The sequence below is a fragment of the Mytilus galloprovincialis genome, chromosome 2 (genome assembly GCF_965363235.1).
Source record: "Mytilus galloprovincialis chromosome 2, xbMytGall1.hap1.1, whole genome shotgun sequence".
Classification (NCBI taxonomy): Eukaryota; Metazoa; Mollusca; class Bivalvia; order Mytilida; family Mytilidae; genus Mytilus; species Mytilus galloprovincialis.
The window spans coordinates 74,742,304-74,757,529 of record NC_134839.1 but is presented as its reverse complement, the minus strand read 5'-3'; the positions used below and the strand labels follow the sequence as shown (position 1 = coordinate 74,757,529).

Here is a 15,226-nt window from a genome sequence, read left to right as displayed (position 1 = left end):
ATTTTTATATACGATGGACACCCGAATGCGAAAATTGTAAGTTCGTACGAAGTTGGTCCCGATCTCGTTAAAATACCAAAAAGTGACCGAAGCAAGTACGACGAATAACGAAGTCTATCAAGGGTACCGAAAGTATATACGATAGCAAAAGATGGACATACGAAGGTTAACCGAAGACGGTATTTAAGCTTCATATCTCAGCCGAAGCCTACAGGATTGATCACGAAGGCTACACGATGGATTGCGATGATGGTACGATGGCCATACGATGTCTGTACAGCTTACGATGCATTAAATTACATGCCGGAGGCATCACGCGTTTTAAATTGTTTGATCAATATTGAATATATATTATATTGTAGATTTAATTTTTGGTTTAATCATAAGACGGAAGACCGTGGGTATTTCCAGTTACTGAATAATTTGGTTGATTTCTAAAAAAATAGTTTATGTATCAAATATGCGTATTCAATTTACCATTTTCTGCATGTGTCATATACAAATATAGTGTCCATATTTGTCCCCAATATGTTACATACGAGGGGATGCCACGCTCGGCATTGCCTTGTTTGAACTGTAAAATGTGTGCACTAGTCTGAATAATCACCCATAATTATGCCCATGTTTACTGATCTATCTTAAAGGTAAGGTAATGGGTTCGTTGATCCCTTTTATTCAAAAACAGCTCTTTCCAGGAGAATATCATAATAATATAGACTAAAGGAAGGATGTGGGGAAAGCAACAAATGCGGCAAAATATGACATATAGAAAACAAAATGTTTATGGAGTAAACATTCGTGTGACAACATCTCAGACGATACATAAAAAATCAGAATAATGAAGAAAAAGTTGGTTTCCCTATATACGTGTACCTGCAGTGTTGGTATACGGGGCGCGTTTATGATTTTCATTATGTTATTTGATATGAAAAATTGACAAAAAATAATATTTTATTTGTAAAAGTAAATCCCGAGCCTGTAATACCTGCTCTTCTTGTTCCATTTGAATTAATAGAAACAACGCTGTCGCCTTTCTTGTTCTCATAGAATCATATGATATGAGCTCCATGTTTTGTGAACGTCTTTCTTAACTGTCGTATTAGACTGACCAGTGCATATCGCGCATGGCACTTTAAATGTATTTAAGCGCGAAAATTAACTTACATTTAGCTGGATTTATTGCCGTCGTAGTTCCATCTTTTCACCTTCGTACTTTTATTCGATGGCATCACGACGGGATTACGAGGTCTTCACGAAGTCGTGTTGCCATCGTAAGACCTTCGGGTAGCTTCGTGATTCATTCGTGTAGACATCGTTATGCCAAAACTGCCCGATGGAAACGAAGGAAACACGAATGCAATACGATGTTCAAAGATGCATTTCCGGAGACATTACGATGGTGAGGATGGTGATACGAACTCAATAACGAACCCTCAACATCGGATGCACCTTCACAATTTAGAACCCTTCCCGAAGTTGTCCCCGAAGGCTAGAAAAAGTGGCCGATGGTTCTACGATGGTTAAAGATGGCACTACGAATAGCCCGATCTGGATATGATCAGTCCCGATTTTGAAAATTTCCATAACCGTGTTGCCATCGGCGTAAAAATCGGGACAGTGTGACGCGGGCATTAGTTTTCTCATCTGAATCGTTTTACATCGTCATTTCGGGGCCTTATATAGCTCACTACGGTATGGGCTTTGCTAATTGTTGAAGGCCGTACGGTGACCTATAGTTGATAATTTTGGTGTCATTTTGGTCTCTTGTGTAGAGTTGTCTCATTGGCAAACATACCACATCTTCTTTTTTATATTGTATGGTTTATCTGATTATTGAAGATATAAGCGAATTGCATTGTACAAAACTTTGAAGATTCTAAACGATTATTTCAATATTTTATTTTTGTATATAGAATATAGTGAAATAGATAATGGAAATTTTTCACATTTGCGCGAATAAATCCATTAAGTTTGTGCAAAATATACCTTTTCAACAGTCACGTTTAAACAGATAAAATAAAATAAACTTTCTATCAGCCTTACCTGGTGACCCGCCCGGTAAATTATCACAGCAAGTAAACATGTCAGAAAATACACAATATTTCCACAGTCCAAGTTGAGACAATTCTGACCTTGACCACGACGGACTACCCAATCCACCGATGAGGAAAATAAGTCCTACTGGAATTATTGCTGTTGTCATTCGGACACGCAAAGGAAATTGAAAGAAATTATCTATTCCAACAATTAAAGGGTTTTTTGTTTCGTCCTCAGACATCTTAATGATAAAGTGATAGATACAATTAAAAATGTACAAAAATTATGTTCGGATAAAACACTTGGTAGCCCTTTTTGCCTTTTTAAATATTAAAATGAGTGTGGGTGTCAGTATCATTTTTTGAAATTGTTTCGTTTTCTTAGTACTGGAAATTTCTGATTTAATTATTCGATATAAGAATAGAATTCAATAAACATAAATAAGCTTTCTTCCATTGAAAATTATTCATGCATATTGCATTTGTGTATGTTTAAAAGGTTTTGTTTATTAATATCAAATTTAAATCGACTATTAATTTAAGAATAGGAAGTATGTTTGCAGATTTGTCTAAACATGTACATGCGTCAAATTATTTTATCGTTGGACTAGACTCTTTTAAATCCACTAAAGAGATCATCAATTTGTTCGGTGTTTTATTATCATAGGAAAAATATGATCAGAATGGAGCACATGAACAAAATATTAAATGCTTATCTGTGTTGAAGAGGTCAGTGCTCTCGTAGTAGAATGTTTGAATTGAGTTGGAGATCAAAAGTTTTATCTCGGGTCTCGTAAAATCAAATACTTTAACAGGTTATTCTGCCTACGGATAGCAATAAAGATTGGTTAGATGTGATTTAAACTGAAGTATACGGGTTTATATACTCTTCAACTTCGAACTTGATTTGGCTTTTTTTTTTTTATTCGAGGGTCACTGATGAGCCTTTTTTACACGAAACGCGTGTCTTTCAATCATGGTATCTATAACTAGTTTAGTTTCTCACCCATCCAAGAACCCGTGGGGTGTTGATGCTCGATTCTCTTTGCATGGCAAGTGTGTTGTTGTTCCAGCAGATAAAGTCTCCAATAATTGTGTCCTCGTACATTAAAAAACATTATTTGCAATGTCTCACAAAAGACCTTGCAATAAATAGCACAGCTGGTAATTGTATATTCTTAAACATCATTCAGAAAGTATGATAATTTACAAAATCACAAATCTGCCCTTCTTTCCATTTGTAATAACATCAAAGAAGATGAAGAAATCTACGTCTATTATACTGAATACCACAACTTAACAACACTCTGTATAAAGAATAATATATAGCTAGATCATCGATTTTCGACTACACATCTTTTTAAGTGCTTACTACTGTTTCTAGCTTCAAAAATTTTGTGATGAGATATATTCAACCAGTGGTGTCAATTAGATATGGATTCTCAAATTTTTTCTTAAGGTCTGCAATTTTGCAGCAACGTTAAGACATTTGAATTTTCTACTCTTTAAACTATTATGTCCCAAGTTCAATTGTTAGATCGAATTCACCATCTCATTACTTTTCTTATATAAAATTTAGAATCGTATTAATAAATTACACTACGAACGCCTATTCGTTTCGGATAAAACAAAATATTTAATTACGAGAAAACTAATCTTAACTTGTAATTACGCGATAATCATCTCGTAATTACGAGATAAAAAATGATTAATGTTTCTTCTAATAATTCATGATGCTGACTGAAAAAAAATATGAATTATCGATTTCAATCGCTCTTCGTGTGGCATTGTTTTTTCAATTGTCATAAAGCGGGAGGTTTGACATGCCATGAAACCAGGTTTAACCCACCATTTTTTTCTAAAATATCCTTTACAAAATCAGCAATATAGTAGTTATTTCGTTTCTATGTCTATTTGTGACTTTGGCGGTTTTTTTTTTTTTTGTTGTTGTTGTTGCACTTCAGTGTTCGGTTGTTCCTTTGTCTTTCTTATAGTTGACATGGTTTTTGGTTTGTAACACTGGTTTGTTTTTACTCATTCGTTTTATGACTTTTAAACACCGGTATGCTACTTCCTCCCATACCTCTAGGACCTTTGGATCTGTTCGATCAGTTTTTGTGTATAGAGTACAACCCTGTTATTGAATACCATGCAGTATGAACATGCACGTTTTTACGTAAATGCCAGAAGGCGCAGATAATTTGGTACTGGTAATGATTTGGAAGTTGATAATTTCAAAGTTGATATCATTACGTACCTTTAACATAGTCAGCACTCTGGTGGTAATTTTTATGAATTTCCTATAATTACAAAACTTTAAATTTTTCGAAAAACTATCCCTGGGATAAATTACTTAGCCGTATTTGGCACAACTCTTTGGAATATTTGGTATCCGTGCTCTTCAACTTTGTACTAGGTTGGCTTTATAACTATTTTGATCTGAGCGTCACTGATTATTCTTATGTAGACGAAACGCGCGTCTGGCGTATTACATTTTAATCAAGGTACCTTTGATAACTATTATCATAGTTTCTAGTCTAAAATCATCCATCGGTTTCAATATCCAGGTTAGGATCACGCTCGCAAGTATACCTTCTAGTAATGGTAATATCCTTAATCTCAAGCATACTTGAAAATTCTGATATGTGGGTCATTGAGTACCAACGCATCCTCTATATATCTGAAACTGAAGTTTGAGAGTTGAAAAAGAGTGGCGAAAGACAACAAAGGGACATTCCAACTCATAAGTTGAAAAAAACTGACAACGCCTTGCCTAAAAAAAGGATATGACCAACAGACAAACAATAGTTCACAAAACACAACATAGAAAACTTAAAGGGAAATTCCGCGATTTTTTACTTATCATCTCATTATGTTTATCTTAACATAAAAAACACATTTGCAAAGTTTTAAATTTATATTCCTTCTAATAACGGAGAAAATCAAGTATTTGTAACTTTTTTGGTTGAATTCTCGAGTGGGTCGTGACGTTTTAGCCCGATTTGTTGAATTCTGGGAAAAAATAAAATCTGTTTAACTCTTATAGCTTATCGACAATATACGTAATTAAAAGCGCACAGCTGACGAATGGTCGTAGCTATTAACCACAATATAAGAATGAACGAAAATGAATATGCATATACCGTTTAGTATTGATTGAATTAAACTCCTATAAAATTATCTCTAGTAAATGTTTTCGAATAAATTTCATTAATTATTGTTGAGATTTTTTTCATAAAATATTTATTGAACATTTTTACTGATATTGAACTGAAAATATTTCAGTTCTATTTACCGTTATTGTTTTGATAATCATTTCAATGCAACTAATGTGTGAGCAGAGTGTGTATATTATTTTGTAGAGGTCACTGTATATTTCTCGGTTTGAGGTCAATTCGTTTACCTTGTAGCTATTTAGCCGCAGATGTGAGTTCAAGCGTACACAGGTATGAATGTTGTTATTTGGAAAGGATAAACAGAAAGGATTAGAAAGAGTATGCTGTATTTAATACACTAAGATTTAATACACAATGAGAATAAAGATACAATAATTAAATTGTGTAAATTAATTGAAAATAAAATTCAGATTCATAATGCCGAAAGTGTATAAAAATAAAAGGAAACAATTTTGGATTACTTTCTTAGCGGCAATTGGCGTAAAGATTCAAATATGAAGTAAAAAATAGTAGTTTTAATCTTTAATAAAAACTAAATGCAATATTTCCCAATTTGATATACCATTGCACATAAAAACTAAATGCAATATTTCCCAATTTGATATACCATTGCACATCTGTTTGATATCATTGACTTCACCGGAATTTCTTAACTTGTATTCAAATCTGGCTGTGTTTAATGCTCATAAAACTATCGCAATTTTAAAGTTTTGAATTGAAAAAAAATACAACATACAACATGCATGATTTTTTTTTTTTTTTAGTTTCTTTTTAACATTTCATTCTTACATAATTAAATTCATTTGACAATCATTTACACGATCTTTTTGTGAAAAGAATACCAATGATCTAAGCTAAGGCATTATTTTTTTTTGAGGATTTTTGTACATTTTTTTTTTTTAAATTCTATGATAATATTTGTGCAATGTTGAACATGATAGCCGTCATTAATCCAAATTATTTTATAAGTAATACAGTAGTTGTAATAAAACTTATATTTTAGTCATGCATAACTGATACTGACGAATTTAGAATAGTTCGTCCATACATCGCTGTTCTTGAAACAATCATTATTAGTATACATGTAAGTTTCCTGACGTATAAGCGCCATTGAGGATGAGCTCTAGAGAAAGCAGACTAGTAGCGTTTCGTTAGTTTGTTTGTTGGGAAAGGAGAGGAAATGCAACCACTTGTACAGATAAACGACAGAATTACCATACAAGCATTTATAGTCAACACAACTAGAAAGAGTTCCCATCGTTGGACGGGGAATATGAAGGCTTCCAAGAATGAACAAGTGACATGTCTAACTCTGAACAGTTAGAAAACGGACTATCGACATCGACCGCTTGTTCTTGATATTTGAAACTGCATGCATATATACGTATACGTTTATGATAGTGATGAGTTCTTGCGTCTGACAAAAACTAAATTCCTTCATGGTTATATCTTGCCATACGTTTATATTGGTTTGTAAGGTGATTACTCAAAATCGTTATTTGAAGATGTAGATTCATTTCAATACAGAAATTTCGTCTATATATTAATTTTCACAAGTGTATACCACGGAGAAGCTCTGAATGTACATTACTCCCATTTTGTTTGGGTGTGAACCATCGATGTTTACAGCAATATCAAAGAATAAGATGATGATGGTATAAAGAACTATGGGCGTCATGTGGAAAATATTACATGCATATCGGACCATGAGTTGTCAATCTGTATGAAAAGATTTCCAATACAACCATATTATTGAGAAGGAATGTTTACATGCTATTCTCTCGTACTAGTATTACAGGGTTCTTGTGGCGTCAACCTTAGACACACATCTTTTTAACGATGTTTAAAAAAAAAGACAGAACCAATTTAATGTCATATTTCCCTTGAATACCAAGAAAGAAAATAAATCCCGAAATTAATTTGAAACTTTGATACTCAATAGTTTCCCAGCAAAATATTCACATCCCTTGGGGATAATTAGTGTTCGTCCAGTGGCATATATAACAATTGTGATGACGAATTCCTTCCTTTGTTCGAGAACAATCTTATTGAAATATAAATCTGTGATTTTACTATGTCCACAAATTCGATGAACCAAAGCAAATTATACATCGACCTGTATTTAAATCAAATTGGTTCTCTTCTTTTTCTTCTTCTTCTTCTTCTTCTTCTTCTTCTTCTTCTTCTGGTATACAATAGTCTATCGACAATCGAGGATTACATACTGCTGGCATGCGTGGACTAGTCTATTTACAAAACTTTTACCTCAATTTATTCAAAATATATGTTTTTTTCTTATGTTCAATGTATACATGTATATATTTTAAATTGTGCTATAGTTCCGTAACTTTCTACCCAGTCGTATAAACGAATCGTCGACAAGTGCGTACATTTTTTTAAATCAATATTTCTGGTATGTTCCAATCTGTCCTTCACTATTGACAATGAGTATATATTACATTTTCCCAAATTCACCCTTGGAAAAAATATTTAAATAGATTTTAATTTCATCAAATCTTATTTTTTGGGTATTATTTATATTTTTATGAATAATATTCTTTACACCAGAAATGTTATTTATAGACAACCGTATGAGTTTAGTAAAGACAAGTAAGACAGAGTTGTATATTATACATCTGATAGTTCAAAATGGAAAGTTATAAGTTATCCGCCGTGTACACTGATCAATACCTGCAGAGGTGAAACGATGCATGAACTTGCAAGCCCGACAGGAAATCGCTTGAATACCTGGACGTGTCACCTCACACCCCTCACAATACCTTTGGAAGTAATACCTTTAGCCATGCTGGTGATCAGATGAGGGAAGATCAGAATTTATTTGAAAAAAGTTTATTACTTTAAAGAATTATGAACAAATTAGATTTTCGAAAACAATTTTCACGGAACACTTATTTATGATTTCAACTTTGACTTTTTACCTAATTCCAATATCAACAGTTTAAAAACAACAGACCATGGTAATTTAAAAAAAATAAGAATATTTTCCGTATCAAGTTAGTTAGTCGGATAAAACAACCGTACGATTGACAAGATATCGACACGCAATTACGACTACATCGGTTACTGTAGTTTTGTTCCTTTGTGGTTTATAGACATATCGTTGTTATTAATCGGGAAAGAAGACAAAATGGCCGAACGCAGAGGATTGATACTCTAAATTTAAAATCGATGGTGATCGCTTATCTAGCGGAATAAAACTTTAATAACTATGAATTTGAGCATTTTTATACTGAATGAACATAATATCAATTTTTGATTTTTTTGCGAAGTTTCCCTTTAAGACAAAACGAACCTACAAAAGCTGAAGGTGATCTCAGGCGTTCTGGACCAACCGTGAAAGGGCTGTATAGCCCGTCAAGGTAGTTAAAACTTCATTTGTTGGTGCTCCGGAAGGGTAAGCAGATCATACTCCACATGTGCCACCCTGTACTAAGTCTTACTAGGTAGGGAAAGTTCGGAAAATGGAACGGGATTGTAGTTCCGACATTGGCAACATATATGCTATCATTTGTAAACACATATTCCGTAATGGTTCAACCATCTCGTGGTGGCGTCCGTAAAATCACGAAGAAATTATTTCAATTTTATCACTTAGAACTTTTGGTTTAATAGCTTCGCTGTGTCCTGCAACCCCTATCAACGAAATCATGATTGGAAATACATGCCCTGGAGTATCGTATCAACCAGGAAATATATACTCCGTATGCAGGCGCAGATGGAATGTTGCTAAATAAAAATGAAAAGGTGCTACATTTATTGTCTTATTCAAGGTTCTGTGTGAATTCTGCTCCATATGAATACAAAAAAATTCTACCCGTATGGGTGTACAATATGTATCTATTGGAATACCGCCCGTGTGTCTGCTGAAATATCAATATAACAAACTCAACAAGTATGTTGTCGATTTTTTTTTATATTACTGCAAAGATAAAGAGCATGATGATATTGTCAAGTTTGTAGTAGGTAATCAAAATTTAAGATCTCTCCTGTGATGAAACTGCTACTTTAAAAAATATATGTGCCTCATCAATAAGGGGTTTTTAAAAGTTTGAGTATTCACTATGAAATGAATGATTTTCCTCGGTTGCCCTGAATTTCATGTTTATAAGAAAGAAATTCAAAGAAATGATTTCAACAGATCTAATCATACAAACTAATACATTTAAACTAAGCAAATGTTTCAAAGTCAATAGACCATGAATGAGGAAGCGGGGCCAATAATCTCTATGGAAATAAGATGTGATTATGCTTATACAACTGAATACCAATTAACATTGGCCTACCACTAATGGTTCACCTTGAAAAGCGCTTCGGACGCAAGAAATTTTTAAACGTGTTGTTTTCAATTTTTTTTTAACTGACCTAATCACAATCTACTAGTAATACATGTAAACTAAGCAAAAGTTTCAGAGTCAATAGATCGTGACTGAGGGGTCATGGCAAATCAATCTCCCTGGAAATGAGTTAAACCAATGGTTATACAATTGCATACAAAATATCATTGACCTGCCACTTGTGCTTCACCATAAACTAGACCTAATCACAAACTACATGTAATACATTGTTGACGCCGACACCGGAAACATTACATCATATCTATGTGTATTTACTCCGTCAAAGCGAGACAAAAAACAGTATGGTAATCACCGTTTTTTTTTTTTTTTATTTAAGGAAAGACTAATATTTTTTCTGTCTATGAAGAAATAACATAAAAAATTTGGTGCACACTGAATAACGCGAACCACATTTTTTATGTTATTTCTTCATAGACAGAAAAAATATTACAGTCATTTCTTAAATAATTTATGTAAAAGTAAATTTCGTTCAGTAGTAAAAAATGTAACAAAAATATCAAGCTCCAAAGTAAACTCAATGAAGGGGAAGTCCATGTATCGAGCTCCAAAGTAAACTCAATGAAGGGGAAGTCCATGAAAACTGACAAAGTAAACTCAATGAAGGGGAAGTCCATGTATCAAGCTCCAAAGTAAACTCAATGAAGGGGAAGTCCATGAAAACTGACACAATCAAACGTTACCAACCAGTTGCATGAGTGGCAATGTGTCCCGGTCTTTCTTTCCTATTTGAGCTGGTCCATTTAAAAATTTAGATAGAAAATTTAGAACAATGACTAATTCCAGAGAAAAAAGAGTCAAGAAATGTTGGATTATGTCTGGCTTTCATTTTTCTAAGAAAATTATTCATATATTTCATTTTCTAATAAAATTCATAGAATGAAATAGAGCTTAATAGCCTGTGTCGCTCACCTGCATCCTCAACATAGACGTCTTTTAAATAAAATCAACATTATATGGGAATTACTTAATTAAGAGTTGACTCATAAGTCAGTCATGTTGACATATTAGTAATTCGTATCTTGCTGGTATTTTTCCTTTTTGAAGTGCCTATTTATCTATACACATGGAAAAAAGTATTGCAACACCTTGATTTTTAAAAACTTTGAAAAAATCAGCTTCTTTTTATGGATGAAATATAAAAAAAAAGTGTGAGTATAATAATATTGAAACATAGTTTATGATAACATTGGCATTGAAACGAACAAAAAATTAAAAAAAAAAATGATTTTAGAACCACAATTTTAATAACAAAATGAAGTGTTTTTTGTACAAAAAAATGCATTTTACAACTTTTACTGTAGTCGAACTTTTCAATGTCAGACATTTCAAAATTAATCTTCATATTACTGTTCACATTATGGTTGATCGTTATACGCCAAAGAATTAGTACTTTGTGTGCAGCCTCCATTCAAACGGATAACCGCATCTTAACGTCTTCTGCTTCCTGCCATAAATGAGTCATAAATCGACTAATTTGTTCCTAATGTAGTAGCAACCATTTTGGATGTTTATTTCATGATGTGTTTGAACTGGGGTGTCCTTTCGCGCACTTTCCGCCCAATAGTGTGCCATATATGCTCGATATGGTTCAAAGCCAGGCTACGGTCGGGCCACTAGTGTGGATCTAGCCGGCGTTAATATTCATGAGGCTAGCCGTCAATAATATTCATGAGATCAAAACCGCGTTCGATGAAATGTTTTGGGTAGTTATTAGATTGTGACAATAAAATAACTTTTGCTGTTAATATCCATTATGGTTATACTATTTATAGCAATATAAAGTAATTAGGAAATAGTAAGCCAATAGGTGTCTTCTGCAAGGTCCGCGTCATTTAAAATGAAAGTAAATGAAAAGTTTAATTGCATTGCCTCACACAACACAAAACAATTATGAACATTAAAATGTTGTTATTATTGAATCAATGTAAACTATAGTAATTAAAACAAGATGATTAAATATAGGGTAATTAAATGGAATTAATTGTCATATGGGCATTCCATAATCTGTTCGTTGTCTACAAATATAGTCCAATTCTAAAACTAAAATATACAATACATACGATAGTATCACACAATTAAAAAGATCAGAAAAACAAGAAACATAGTTTATTGAAGGAATATAATAAACAGAAAAATAGAAACTGTCAATTACTATTTCAATGACATAATTCTTCAAAATTACGGAGATCAATAAGAGTCTTTAATCTCAACATTACCAGTCCATTTAATTGCCTCTAAAATGGCCCATAGCACTTATGCCCTAGACCCGTGCGAGTTAGTCAGAAAAGGATAAGGGGGGATACCCTGGTATATCACAAATTCGAAAATGAACTATTGCCGGCTGGCCAAACGAAGAGATTCTCCACGTGGGTAATGATACTAGAGGAAGAGGTACTTATTGCCTTTAAAATGGCCCATAGCACTTATACCCTAGACCCGTACGAGTTTGTCAGTAGAGGGTTCAAAGGGGGGATATGGTATCCCGGATACAACGAATTCGAACTGAACTATTGCCGGCTGGCCAAACTAAGAGATTCTCCACATCGACCATTATACCAGAGGTAGAGGTTGGTATTGGCCCTAAAATGGCCCATAGCACTTATGCCCTAGACCCGTACGAGTTAGTCAGAAAAGGATAAGGGGGGTACCCTGGTATATCACAAATTCGAAAATGCACTATTGCCGACTGGCCAAACGAAGAGATTCTCCACGTGGGCAATGATACCAGAGGAAGAGGTACTTATTGCCTTTAAAATGGCCCATAGCATTTATACCCTAGACCAGTACGATTTTGTCAGTAAAGGGTTAATAGGGGGGATATGGTGTCACGGTATACAACGAATTCGATCTGAATTATTGCCGGCTGGCCAAACTATGAGATTCTCCACGTGGGCCATTATACCAGTGGTAGAGGTAGGCATTTCCTCTAAAATGGCCCATAACAATCATGCCCTAGACCTGTGCAAATTTGTCAGCAGACGGTTTAAAGGGGGATATAGTATCCCGGTGTACAACGAAGTCAAAATGAAATATTGCCAGCTGACCGACTAAGATCATCTAAACGTGGACCATATTAGCAGAGGTAGAGGTAGCCATTGCCTTTAAGATGGGCCATAGCACTAACCCTGATTGCGTTGTCAAACATATCAGATGTATGGAATAATGTTGCCTCGAAAATTACCCATGGTTCTTATGTCCTAGACCCGTACCTGTTGAACAGCAAAGGGAAGTACTCTTGTATATCACAAAGACCAAACTAAGAGTTTCTCCTTGTGGGCTAACAAAAAGATTAGCGTAGGTGTTTTCTCTAAAAAGGCCCATGTATCGTATATCATAGATCCGTACGTATTGGTAGGAAAAGGGTAAGGGAAGTACTCTTGTATATCAAAATATTCAAACATACTTTTACTTGCTGATCATTTTAAAGGTAATTAGTACCTTAACCTCTGTATCATGGTCCACGAGGAGAATCTTTTAGTTTGTCAAGTCGTCAATAGTTCAATTCGACTTTGAGATATATAAAGGTGCCCATCTTTCTCTTTGCTGACTAGGTCGTACGGTCTAGGGTATAGTAGTATGGGTCATTTTAGAGGCAATTCCTATTTCGTCCTCTGATATAATGACCCACGTGGAGAATTTCTTAATTTGGCCATCCGGCAATAGTTTTTTTCGACTTCGTGATGAATCGGAGTACCACAACCCTTGTTATCCCCTCCTGACAAACTCGTACGGGTCTAGGACATAAGTACTATGGGCCATTATACAACTACTACATATACCTCTTGTGTCATGACCCATGTGGAAAATGTCTTGGTTTGGCCAGCTGGCAATAGTTCATTTCGACTTTGTGATATATAAAGGTACCAACCTTATCCTTTCCTGGCTAAGTCGTACGAGTCTAGGGCATTAAAGATTTTTGTCATTTTTGAGGCAATGGATACCTCTCCCTCTGATATAATGACTCGTGTGAATAATTCTTTCTATTCAAGCTCTAATGTCAACATATCACACATGTTACAATGAATATGGGCAGCGAGAACGTTGCGTTTGTGATTTTGCTCTTAACATACTTGGGCCGCACATGTATTACTTTAAAATAAATGAAAGTGATCACAACATTAATTATTAAAGTTCTAATAAAATAAATTACTAGTAAAATTTTAAAGTTTATATGTAAAATATTTTACAGCCCACGGTTTAAATTCATTTTAATGTCCATATGCTAATCACACGTTATCATTTTACTTTTCACGATTTATATTTAACACATGTTAGTCTATGTTTTTATTTTCGTCTTTTCCTCACTCTGAGCTGCTATATTTTCAAGTTCCAAAGAATTCAAGTTTGATGATTGGTCTAGATATCAAACCAGTTTTTGTTCGAATTATGGCTGATCGTGTCAGTCCATCTTTGCCGTAAAATAATTTGTCAATGATCGCCAAGTCCAATTTACTCTAGATACATAGTCCTGAATCTGAACTACATATTTCCGACGTTAATGTTCTATGTGTTTCGATCTGTGTATCGGTATTATTTCCTAAGCGAATTTATGTATTCATGCTTCCATCTTTTTATGTAGTTTTTAAGAATTAATGAAAGAAACTTCGATTGTCTAGCCAGTTACTGGTTCATGCGTAGTGTCTTTGGTTCCTGGTTGTAAACTACAGTCTTTAAGGCCGTTATACGGTAGCGTCTTGGTCCGTTTTCAATATAATAAATGTGACGGAGTAAGGGGTTCGTCGTCCGCGTTTGATCCGATGAAACGTATGTTAGTGGGCGATCACTGAGTAAACGTTCTTCTTCAGTCATTATCGTGTTGAGTGTTTTATTGTCCATATGTGCTCGTTTAATGCAGTTTTTCGTTATTCCTCTCAATCTCTCCCACCATCCACCGAACAAAATTGTTCCATAAGGATTAAGCTTCTCGGTTACATGATGATTTTGATAAATGTTCAATTTCTTATGCTCTCGCATCATACAAATCATTAACAAATAATAAACGTGATGCATGGAAGGAGTCTAACAAAGCTCTTTGTTAATTAAAGCTCGATATAATATTGTCAACATAAAAGTATTTCTTTAACATTGCTGTCCAGTCTGTTGAATTGCAGTCAAATGTTTACGTATAACAGCATTTAGGATAAACGGAGGGAAAGTTGCTCCAAATTAAACTGACTTGAATCTGTTTGCGGTTAGTTGACTATTCGGGTCATCCGGGTTACTACGCATAAGAGAATCTGGTAACATCACGATCCTCTTCCTCCAGCCCATAATAAGTAAGGCTTTTTTCTATACCTGTCGAGACGGCGTATTTGTGCATTCTAAATCGGAGAAAAATTCCGGTTAAATCATTAAAGTTTGGCCAAAGATCCATCAAACAATCATTTAAGCTTAGATTAGTAGGTGAAGGTTTGCAGCTACAGTCAAATACAATTCTGATTGGCGTGGTTGACGACTTTTTACGGAAATGATGGTGCGGTATGGAATGAACAATTGTTTTGGCTGATCGTTCATCAACTCTCTCGATAAATCTACGTTTTTCTTGTTCATTAATAATTTTTCCGTTTTTCTGTAAAAGTGTAAGTTCACGATTAAGACGCTTAATGACATTTTCTGTTCTCCGTTATTCAATACTTCT

At 34.3% G+C, this 15,226-nt stretch overlaps 1 protein-coding gene across 2 annotated transcripts in view; it reads right to left on the bottom strand.

The window, feature by feature from the left end:
* The window catches only part of LOC143064382 (uncharacterized), a 36,945-nt gene extending 34,576 nt beyond the window's left edge, over positions 1-2,369 (bottom strand). The window contains exon 1 of one of the 2 annotated variants that reach the window (XM_076237165.1): positions 2,044-2,369. In XM_076237165.1, coding sequence (XP_076093280.1) covers positions 2,044-2,278 — 235 coding nt within the window. In that variant the 5' untranslated portion in view covers positions 2,279-2,369. The remainder of the gene's footprint in view (positions 1-2,043) is intronic. The other variant, XM_076237164.1, reaches the window with a different exon arrangement.
* Positions 2,370-15,226: the final 12,857 nt, after the last annotated feature.